The sequence below is a fragment of the Stegostoma tigrinum genome, chromosome 21 (assembly GCF_030684315.1).
Source record: "Stegostoma tigrinum isolate sSteTig4 chromosome 21, sSteTig4.hap1, whole genome shotgun sequence".
Taxonomy (NCBI): domain Eukaryota; kingdom Metazoa; phylum Chordata; class Chondrichthyes; order Orectolobiformes; family Stegostomatidae; genus Stegostoma; species Stegostoma tigrinum.
Window position 1 is genome coordinate 31,170,548 of NC_081374.1, and position 12,180 is coordinate 31,182,727.

Genomic DNA, 12,180 nt, shown 5'->3' on the forward strand with positions numbered 1-12,180 from the left:
AGACAGATTAAAACCACTGCCTGAATGACTACAAAACAGAAAACATTCCTACACTCCATACTCAACTCCTGGACTACTCCTGATCCTCTAACTCTGTCTCTCACCTGAACTTACCATTCGATCCTTCACACCTTCTAACCCACCCACAAGAACACAAGATACAAATGCCACCAACTCCCCTCCCTCATTAGGCCTGACACCCAAATTCAACAGATTTGACCTGATGCATGGCGCACTGAAACTATGAATACTACCTATCAAATCTACTCCATTACTCCTGGCCCATTAACCCATTTTGCCCACTTGCCACTCTACCACCCTGCACATCAATCACCTCAATCAACTGCCACCTTTCCAATTTACTTAATACACTCAAACCCACTTACCTACTCTGGGTAGGTTTTCAAAGAAACTTTGAGGCATTGATACTTATTTTCCAGAATACGGCAGCTAGGGCCATATAAAGGGGGGGTCTGTGAAGATTCTCTCCCCTGCTTTTGTGAGAGAATTTTACGCTTGGTGAGTTTGGAAATATCTTCCATTGAAAGATGAGATCACAAAATTGGAGAAAGGCAAATAGGCTTTTTTTTGTTTAAGGAGGGATAGTAAATACGGGATACCAACCCAGATCAGATTTGGGCCATTATCAATGCATTCAGAAATGTACCTTCAGCAGACCCAAACTTGTAACTTAAACCAAAGTGAACTTTAATATTTCTGCCATTCCTTTACTATTCATACAAATTCCTTTTTATCTTTGTGCAGCCCTACCCTCACTTTAACTAATCTTTTACTTTTTATCTGTTTATAAAATCCTTTATTATTTCCTTTTATGTTGCCTACCAGTTTTTCTAACAATGAGCCTTTGTCAAGCCATAGCACTCCTATAGCTAAATCAGAAAGTGGAGGGTTCAAGGCCTAGGCCAGTCAGCTCAGGCAAGCGGAGACTAGAGTTTCTAGATAATACGTTGATACCCAGTGGGGTAACTGTGTGCTCAGAAAGAGAAATCACCAGCTCATTGGTGATATATAATGTCCAATAATACAATTTCATATTTTGAATACCTGTTAGTGAGAAAAAAATGCATCTTTTCTCTTCTTTCAAGAAAGACGTCACAATGTGATATTAAATAAGCTCAATTTTGGTTTGCAAATAACCTATAGAACAACATAAACTCCTTGGAATGGATAAGGAACAGTTATGGAAAATCAGTTAGATAGTTTAATAAGGGTTATCAGTTTGTAACATAAGATGTTGATGAACAATTGTTCACCAAGGGTTAATGTTTTGTAACTGAGGGTTACATCTGTGAGAAAAAGTCACTTTCCCACACAGCTTGATGAATCAGGACAATGAATACAAAAGGCGCAAATAACTACGAACAAAGTTTATTTACTGCAGCAAGTTATGGTATTTCATGCTGGAGGCTGATTTATTTTTTGTGTTTCCAAATGTTTATGGCCATTTATGACAGAATACAGGTAGGGTAAGTTATAGCCTAGACAAAACTCTGAACTTTTCAGCAAGAAGAGGAAGCAATGTCTTGTCTTTGCAACTGTTTCCTAGTTATTTTAAACATCCACTTGAAGAGCAACTGATGCTATAACTACAAAGGACATTCACAGGTATCTTATTTTGTATGACTGCCTGTGTGACTGAGTTCCAGCCTGGTGCCTGGAATCGAGTTTCTGTCTTATCAACAGTGCAGTAAAACTTCATTTGGGAAGACTGCTTCAAGAAAGAATGTGAAAACCTACTCACAGAGATCGCAGAGCCATTAGCTGTTGAAACGTGTCAGCTCTGATTTCAGTGATTCTATTATGCTGTAGGCCACTGAAAAGACAAACAGTACAATGAGATCAAGGTTTCAAGACATCATTCTTGTTTCAGGGGACAGGGAAAAAAATCAATCATTCTGGCATGAGAAAAGACAAAACACAGCGGAAGTGGTTTATATCAAGCGTTAAGGTAGTGGCTTCTTGTTAAATAGAAGATATGTTGCCATTATCTGATCCTTGAAAGTCAATTTTCCCTTCCAATTCCTTCCTGAAGGCACTGACTCATGCTTGGGGATATGGTTTCATGGTACCAGCTATCATCTGGTACCTTGCCCAAGAGGTGACTTTTTACAGGCACATTCTTTGAAGATTGCCAGACTACTTTGCTCTGGGAAGCATTAAAGTCCAACCTAATACTGTCCTCATTTTAATGTCCAACAACACATGTCCTTTCCAGTGTCACTGTTGTTAAACAGCTTGACTCCCTCTTCACTAGATCAGCAGCACTGAGCCCATTTCTGCTGCCTTCATCGCAGTCTTATGGGAGAAGAATGAGGGATTGAATTTCAAGATTTGCTGATGCCAAAATAAGTTGTTAAAAATTCATTCAAGGGAAAGTGGTCATCATTGGCTGGGCCAGCTTTTATTGTCCATCCCTATTTGTCCTCGAGAACGTAGTGGTGAACTGCTATCTTGAACCGCTGCTGTCCACGTGCAGTGAGGTTGACCCACAATGCCCATAAGGAGGGAATTCTGGGATTTTCAACTGAACGACAGTGAAGGAATGGCAATGTATTTCCAAGTCAGGATGGTGAGTGACGTGGAGGCCAGCTTGCAGGTGATGGTTTTCCCATGTACTTGCTGCCCCTACCCTTCGAGATGGAATTGGTCATGAGTTTGGAAAATTCTGTCTTAAGAGCCTTAGTGAATTTAGACTACATGTAAGGAAAAGAAAAGCTATGTTTTCTTGGATTGTTAGTGACTTATAATTATCACATATAAAACTTGAAAGTGCTGTAAATCAAATAAGCTGGACCATAGAGGCATAAATGGTTGGACTACTTCTTCCTTGGTCCTGCTTAGGCCTTGTGCTAATTCAGAGGGTCAACACTGACATATGGCTTCTTCCAATCATTATCTACCATTCTCAATGGCACATAAATAAAGGATCTGAATAGCCAATAGAGAGCATGTGGAAGGAAATACACATTTTTAGATATGATAACTTGCAAGACAGGCAGCAAGCAGTGTGAAGACAGGTAATATTGAATAACAGATAAACTACAAGGCACTGTTAAATGATGCATTTCATAAAGTAGGAATATTTCAGTTTTAAGTATTGCAGGAACTTACATTCACAGAAACTAAGAAATTAAGAACTTACATTTCTTCAAGCTTCTGACAGTTGTAGAAACTTGGCAGCACATGAATTTGATTGTATGATAATTCCCTGTAGATGTAAAAAAAAATTAATACATAATTTGCAAAGACTACTGAATGTTTAGGTGACTGCAAATTTCAAAACACTGTGGATCTTGTAATGCTTCAAAACTATGAACAAAATCAATTCAGATGATGCGTTAGATAAATGAGGGAGGTATTTTCCAGTGCGAGAAACGACGTGGAATACCTGGTGAGAATTTACGTGTAGCAATCTATTATGCTTGTGGATAAGTTTGAAATATAAAATGAGATCCCTGAATTCTAAGACTATTGGTGATTGATATGCTATGGTCAGTTATAAATCTATTACATGCCTCCATTAGAGAATACTATATTTAATTGTAAGTTGTTTAATTATGTGATAATTCAGCATTTAGCACTAAATTCTGATCAGCACAACTCAATGGACATGAAAGTAGTTCAGTTTCGAAAATAGATACCTGATCTCCAATGGATATTTTACTCCCAGGCAGTAGGGAGAACATTTAGTGTTGCTCACATGAAGATTGGTGGAGTTGTGGGCAGCGTGGAGGGCTGTTGCAGGTTGCAACGGGACATTGCTAGGATGCAGAGCTGGGCAAAGAAGTGGCAGATGGAATTCAACCCAGAAAAGTGTGAAGTGATTCATTTTGGAAGGTCGAATTTGAATGCAGAATACAGAGTTAATGGCAGGATTCTTGACAGTGCGGAAGAACAGAGGGATCTTGGGATCAATGCCCGTAGATCCCTCAAAGTTGCTACCCAAGTTGATAGGGTTGTAAAGAAGTCGTATGATGTGTTGGCTTTTATTGGCAGGGGAATTGAGTTTAAGAGCCGTGACATTATGCTGCAGCTCCTTAAAACCTTGGTTAGACCAAACTTGGAATATTATGTTTAGTTCTGGTCAACTCATTACAGGAAAGATGTGGAAATTTTAGAGACGGTGCAGAGGAGATTTACCAGGATGCCGACTGGACTGGAGGGCAGGTCTTTTGAGGAAAGGTTGAGGGAGCTAGAGCTTTTTTCATTGGAGCGAAGAAGGATGAGGGGTGACTTGAGAGAGGTATACCAGATGATGACAGGTGTAGATAGAATGGACAGTCAGAGACTTTTTCCAAGGGTGGAAATGATTATTACGAAGGGCTATAGTTTTAAGGTGATCGGAGGAAGGTATAGGGAGATGTCAGAGTTAAGTTCTTTACACAAAGAATGTTGGACATATAGATTGTGCTGCTGGCAGTAGTAGGAGTTAGATACTTTCGAGACTTTTAAGCAACTCTTGGATAGAGACATGGAAGATAGTAAAATGTAAGGTATGCAGGGTAGTTTGATCTTAGTAGGATGATAGATTGGCACAAAATCATGGGCCGAAGGGCCAGTACTGTGCTGTACTGTTCAATGTTCTATGTTCAAACAAATAGTTAGACCAGTGATATCACCATGCGGAGAAGGGGAGGAATGTTGAGTGGGGTACCTCAAATTTCAGCCTGTGAGAGGACAATGTTTTTTAACTTACATAAACCACCAGGATTGGGAACGTTACAAAGTGATCCCATTTGCAATGTATGTCAAACCAGAAGAGTCAGTGACATCAGAAGAGGCAGCTCAGAATTTCTAGAGATAATGGGAACTGCAGATGCTGGAGAATTCCAAGATAATAAAATGTGAGGCTGGATGAACACAACAGGCCAAGCAGCATCTCAGGAGCACAAAAGCTGACGTTTCCTATGAAGGGTCTAGGCCCAAAACGTCAGCTTTTGTGCTCCTGAGATGCTGCTTGGCCTGCTGTGTTCATCCAGCCTCACATTTTATTATCTCAGAATTTCTAGGGTGCTTTGGGCAGGTGAAGCTCTTCAGTCTGGAGTCAAGGCCCAGCGCGGACTGGAGGCTAGATGCCAGCGTGGGGTGGGTTGGAAGGATTGATATTGGAACTTATATTTCTATTTTCTAATTTATTTCTTTGATCTGTAATGTTGGACTTCTTATTTCTTTATTTTTCTAATTTCTTTCTCCTAAGAAACTGTAATGAATAATCTGTATCTAGATATCTTCTCCCTAAGATGTGCTGTAAGTGGCAACTTATAATCTTTGCACTGCACTCTTTTGAGTAGATGTGATAATTGGGGGAGCCAACAGCCTAATGGTACTATCACTGGACTGTTAATCCCAAGACCCAGATAATGTTCTGGGAACCCGTGTTCAAATCCCACCATGGCAGATGGTGGAATTTAAATTCAATGACTATGCAGACATTGCCAATTGTTGGGGTAAAACCCATCTGGTTCACTAATGTCCTTTAGGGAGGGAAACTGCCATCCTTACCTGGTCTGGCCTACATGTGACTCCAGACACACAGCAATGTGGTTGACTCTGAACTGCCCTCTGAGCAATTAGGGATGGACAATAAATGCTGCCTTGTCAGCAATGCCCTCATCCCATTAATGAATAAAAAAAAGAAAAGGCAGTTCAATATTACCCTCGAAACTTTTGATCTTATTTTGGAAATCATCCACACTTATCTGGTAACCAGGCATGATTATATTTTTCCATAGTACTTCCGGTGCTACGTCATTTTTGTACATGTATTATAAATCACTTTCAGTTTCCCTGTGATATAGCAATCAAACACTTTCTGCAACTAAAACAAGAAAATAATGGTAGCTAGCAGACCATAAAACATTGGAGCAGAAATTAGGCCATTCAGCCCATTGGGTCTGCTCCGACATTCAATCATGGCTGATAAGTTTATCAATCCCATTCTCCCCCTTTCTCCCCATAACTCACAATGCCCTTGACAATCAAGAACCTATCTATCTCTGTCTTAAACATACGGAATGACCTGGCCTCCACAGCCTTGTGTGGCAGTGAATTCTGTAGGTTCACCACTCTCTAGCTGAAGAAGTTTCTCCTTATCTCTGTGCTAAAAGGTCTTCCCTTTACTCTAAGGCTGTTTCCTCAGGTCCTAGTCTCTCCTACCAATGGAAACATCTTACCAACATCCAGGCCATTCTGTATTCTGGTAGTTTCAATTAACACACCTCCCCCATCCTTCTAAACTTCATCAAGTATAAACCCAGAGACCTCAGATGGTCCTCATATGAACTTCCTCTGAACCTGCTCCAGGGCCAGCACATCTTTCCTGAGATACAGGGCCCAAATCTGTGCACAATACTCCAGAAGTGGCCTGGTCTGAGCCTCATAGAGCCTCAGAAGTATGTTCCTGCTTTTATATTCAAGTCCTCTCAAAATGAATGCCATAGAGCCTCAGAAGTACATCCCTGCTTTGATATTCAAGTCCTCTCAAAATGAAAGCCAAAGTTACATTTCCTTTCCTAACTACTGACTCAACCTGCAAGTCTACCTTGACAGAATCCTGGGCTAGAACTCCCAAGTCTCTTTGCCCTTCAGATTTCTGAACTTTCTCCCCATTTAGAAAATAGCCCATGCTTTTATTCTTCTTACCAATGTGCATGACCTCACACTTTCCCATGTTGTATTCCATCTGTCACTTCTTTTGCCCACTCTCCTAACCTGTCCAAATCCTCCTGCAGCCGCCCTGCCTCCTCAATACCACCTATCCCTCTACCTATCTTTGTATCATCTGCAAACTTAGACAAAATGCCCGAAGTTCCTTCATCTAGACCATTTATGTATAAAGTGAAAAGTTGTGGCTCCAACACCAACCCTTGCAGAACACCAGGTACCATCCTGAGAAAGATCCTCTTCAACCCACTCTGTTTTCTGCCAGAAGCCAATCTTCTATCCATGCGAGCACCTTGCCTCAAACACCATGGGCCCTTATCTTACTCAGCAGTCTCCTGTGCAGCACCTTGTCAAAGGCCTTCCTGAAGTCCAGGTAGATAGCATCCATTGGCTCTCCTTGGGTTACCCTGCTCGTTACTTCCTCAAAGAATTCTAACAGATTTGTCAGGCATGACCACCCCTTGATCAAACCGTGCTGACCTTTGACCTACTTTACCATGCATTTACATGTTTTCAGAAATTTCTTCATTCACAAAGTTTTTAAAATTTTACCCACGACCGAGGTTAGGCTAATTGGTCTGTAATTTTACATAGGCCCCAAACCCCACGTCTTCCTCCGTTACATTGATGACTGTATCGGCGCCGCCTCTTGCTCCCCAGAGGAGCTCGAACAGTTCATCCACTTCACCAACACCTTCCACCTCAACCTTCAGTTCACCTGGGCCATCTCTAGCACATCCCTCACCTTCCTGGACCTCTCAGTCTCCATCTCAGGCAACCAGCTTGTAACTGATGTCCATTTCAAGCCCAATGACTCCCACAGCTACCTAGAATACACCTCCTCCCACCCACCCTCCTGCAAAAGTTCCATCCCCTATTCCCAATTCCTCTGCCTCTGCCACATCTGCTCCCAGGATGAGGCATTCCACTCCTGCACATCCCAGATGTCCAAGTTCTTCAAACACCGCAACTTTCCCCCCCACAGTGGTCGAGAACGCCCTTGACCGCGTCTCCCGCATTTCCCACAACACATGCCTCACACCCTGCCCCCGCCACAACCACCCAAAGAGGATCCCCCTCGTTCTCACACACCACCCCACCAACCTCCGGATACAACGCATCATCCTCCGATACTTCCGCCATCTACAATCCGACCCCACCACCCAAGACATTTTTCCAACCCCACCCTTGTCTGCTTTCCGGAGAGACGTGACTCCCTTGTTCGCTCCACACTGCCCTCCAACCCCACCACACCCGGCACCTTCCCCTGCAACCGCAGGAAATGCTACACTTGACCCCACACCTCCTCCCTCATCCCTATCCCAGGCCCCACGATGACTTTCCATATTAAGCAGAGGTTCACCTGCACATCTGCCAATGTGGTATATTGTATCCATTGTACCCGGTGTGGCTTCCTCTACATTGGGGAAACCAAGCGGAGGCTTGGGGACCACTTTGCAGAACACCTCCGCTCGGTTCGCAATAAACAACTGCACCTCCCAGTCGCGAACCATTTCCACTCCCCCTCCCATTCTTTAGATGACATGTCCATCATGGGCCTCCTGCAGTGCCACAATGACGCCACCCGAAGCTTACAGGAACAGCAACTCATATTCCGCTTGGGAACCCTGCAGCCCAATGGTATCAATGTGGACTTCACTAGCTTCAAAATCTCCCCTTCCCCCACTGCATCCCAAAACCAGCCCAGTTTGTCCCCTCCCCCCACTGCATCACAAAACCAGCCCAGCTCATCCCCTCCACCCACTGCATCCCAAAACCAGCCCAGCCTGTCTCTGCCTCCCTAACCTGTTCTTCCACCCACCCATCCCTTCCTCCCACCCCAAGCTGCACCTCCATTTCCCACCTACTAACCTCATCCCGCCTCCTTGGCCTGTCCATCTTCCCTGGACTGACCTATCCCCTCCCTACCTCCCCAACTATACTCTCCTCTCCACCTATCTTCTTTTCTCTCCATCTTCGGTCTGCCTCCCCCTCTCTCCCTATTTATTCCAGAACCCCCACCCCATCCCCCTCTCTGATGAAGGGTCTAGGCCTGAAACGTCAGCTTTTGTGCTCCTGAGATGCTGCTGGGCCTGCTGTGTTCATCCAGCCTCACATTTTATTATCCCGCACATTTGGATTGCCTGGTTTTCAGCCTTACCACTAAACATTCACTCTTTGATCTAAACTTCCCTAATGAAGCCCACATCCTGCGCTCATCTCCATGCCTCGTAAAATGTGGATCATGTTATGACACAAACAAAAACAGAAATTTCTGGAGGAACTCAGCTGATCTGGCAGCTCCTATGGAGAGAAAACAGAGTTAATGTTGACTCATGTGACCCTTCCTACTCTTATGACAAGGAATTGTAACCCCAAAGCAAATCCCCTATGATGCAGGCACAGAAAGATCCTCTCACATTCTGAGAGCTGCCAAACCAGTTGAAAAAAATGGAATATGTCAAAGGAATTTCAATCAACTGACAGAACCTTAACTGTCAGCCTGCCGTGAAACAGCAATGCCTGTTGAAGTGACCACATTATATGTTATGCAAAGGGTGAAAAAGGCATCAAGATTAAGGATTAGTGATAATGGGAACTGCAGATGCTGGAGAATCCAAGATAATGAAATGTGAGGCTGGATGAACACAGCAGGCCCAGCAGCATCTCAGGAGAATCTGTGCTCCTGAGATGCTGCTGGGCCTGCTGTGTTCATCCAGCCTCACAAGATTAAGGATTAAATGGGTGAACTTGAACATTTCAGCTTTCAAGTCAGAGTTGGGTGTGGCTCCCTCATCAGAGGTGCCCTCAATGGAATATTCGGGTCTCAGCTCAAGCTGTCATAATTGGAACTCATTTTCTCAATCGCTCTTTCTAATTTCCTGAAATTCTCTCCTTTCCTTTCCCATTCTGAGAATTCTCTTGCTACTTTGCTTGTGTTGGAATTCAAGTCCCAATTTTAGCTGTTCCAATTTTAATTTGTCTGTTTCTCTGGTTTCAGTTTCCACCTCTACATATTTCAACAAGAGCTTGGCAACATTTTTGCTTTGTTGGCTTGAGGCAAACTCAACTCCTAAGTGCTTATCTGCAACTTTTAATTCCTCTAAGGTTAACGCCATTAAAATTTCCGATCTTTATTTTGTTCTCTCTATTGGCATCAAAGGTGGACATCTTATCATATTAATGTCAAAGGTGAGAAAGCCTTTTTGCAGATTTTTTAAAACAATGTTTAAAGTAACAATTTATTTTCCCTGCTCCAATTCTGTCATTTGCCTATGGAAATGTACTGGCTGAGCCCCCAAATTGGTTAGGTGAGGAGTCCCTTATTTTTGATACTATTGGTTGATAGAAAAGATATTGCTTTAGCATGCAGCTATAAACACTTAATTTAAAATATAGTATTAGTCAAATTTAAGGAACTGATTGGAAAAGTCTTACGTGAAAGAAAGAGTATTTTTGTTTGCATAACCTCAAGAAAGATAATAAAAGAGAGAAAGCCATCAAATACACAAACAAACACATATTGAAAATTTCACAAAGAAGAGATTGTATGGTCCAAAAGGAGATAGCAAATGTACAGGTAAAAGAAAACTCCTGCGGGTTCTTGGGATAACAAGGTGTAGAGCTGAATGAACACAGCAGGCCAGACAGCATCAGAGGAGCAGGAAAGCTAACATTTTGGGCCTAGACCCTTCATTTTCTGAAGAAGGGTCTAGGCCCAAAACGTCAGCTTTCCTGCTTCTCTGATGCTGCTTGGCTGCTGTTTTCATCCAGCTCGATACCTTGTTATCTCAGATTGTCCAGCATCTGCAGTTCCTACTATCTCAGTAACATGTTTCTGCTTATTTTAATCCTTTTTAAAAAATTTTCTCCTGTCTTTCTTTCTGGTGGTTCATCCTGGGATATGCTTCCATTAGTACCATCAGGCCTAATGTTTTAGCCTACGTACTGACACCAAATGCTGTTCCACTACAAAGGAGCGTCAAAACTGGAGCCCAGTGCTGCCCCATCCTTAAATTCATGCATGCACACTTATTGAGCAGCCAGTAAGTGGTGAGCAATTGTGGAAGTCTACTGTTGCTTCACTCTATCCTCCTATAAGCATTAGGAAACTTTAATCAATTGTAAAAGGCCAGCTATCGCCACATCTGGGATCACCTCCCGGGGGGGAAAATAAAGAATAGAGGGTGGAACTATAATTCTCCAAATTCTGTGTGTTTTAGCCCCAGACTGTGCTGTGCACTAGCTGTCTCAGTGATTCAGGCAGCAATGAAATCTATTCCTGCCAGTCAGCAGCTTTAAAATGCACACCAGTGGTTGGGAAGCACAGTTGATCAAATGATTGAAATGCCTGACATTCAGTTAACATGCTGAGACTGATGATTAGATTATGTAAGTATATCAGTGATTTTTTTTCAAATCATGAGGCAGAAGTAAACAATTCTCCCATATTTTTGCATATGTTCTTGGCATATTGATATGTCTTTGACAAAGGAAGCTGTTAGATAAGAGCACGTGATACTGCCATACATTAAAATGTCATAAAAGCAAAAATACTTTAGTTTTGCCACTGTTTGAATGAATATTTTCCATATTCATCTATTGACAATCAGTTGTGGCTTTATTTTCATAACCATGTATAGTATAATCATCCTTGCCTTAGCATGTCATGAGAATTTCAGAAGTTTTATACATTGTGCGTGAAGGTTTATTATCATCATGGCCACAGAAGTGGTGAAAATGAAAATGGGTTTTTAGTTTACAAATTTCGTATTTGATTTTACAACCAGATGAAGTGGATGGAAGTTTTTTTGAAGAAATTTGAGCCTGAAATAGCTGCAGTAATCGCCTGATCACATTAAAACAATTTCAGGAAAGCCAGTTTTGCCAGAGAAGGAAAATATAATACAGAACTGGCAGACACTCTGTTCCTGCCTGTCAAAATGCAATGCCCAATAATAAAACAGATTGGAAAAGCATCTATTCACCAAGAACTCAAGGATGTATCTAGATTTTGTCACTGCTGAAGTTATAAATCATTCATTAAATGGCCATGGTCTCTGGTTAAAATCTAACACCACAAGAATCCTTGGGAATAGTAGGAACTGCAAATGTTGGAGAATCTGAGATAATGAGGTAAAGAGCTAGATGAACGTGGCAGGCCAAGCAGCATCAGAGGAGCAGTAAGAAGGATCCAGACCCGAAACAAATTAATCCTAAAAGGTAACCTCTTCACTTACTACTAGGCAGTTCATGTCTTTTCATGAACATTTGTCAGAAGATTTAAAGACTCTCCAACAATAAAATTAGTGTTATTTGAACATTCTTTCATTGAAATAATGATAATGATCCATCCTGATATCATCAGCCAAGGGTTTTCCTTTGGAGCACACTCATTGCCACCAGTTATGTGAGTGTTTTGATGTGCTTTTAGCATGAACACAAATCATCTCTGATGAGTTTTTGGTTGTATTCAAATCTAAGTAGGCAGAGGAT

The 12,180-nt window shown here is 42.1% G+C and overlaps 1 protein-coding gene across 2 annotated transcripts in view; it reads right to left on the reverse strand.

The window, feature by feature from the left end:
• LOC125462823 (leucine-rich repeat-containing G-protein coupled receptor 6) overlaps window positions 1-12,180 on the reverse strand; it is a 248,235-nt gene that overhangs the window by 17,249 nt on the left and 218,806 nt on the right. For both annotated transcript variants that reach the window (XM_048553238.1, XM_059653420.1), the window contains exons 12-13: window positions 3,164-3,229; window positions 1,763-1,834 (exon numbers count right to left, since the gene is read on the reverse strand). In XM_048553238.1, coding sequence (XP_048409195.1) covers window positions 1,763-1,834; window positions 3,164-3,229 — 138 coding nt within the window. The remainder of the gene's footprint in view (window positions 1-1,762; window positions 1,835-3,163; window positions 3,230-12,180) is intronic.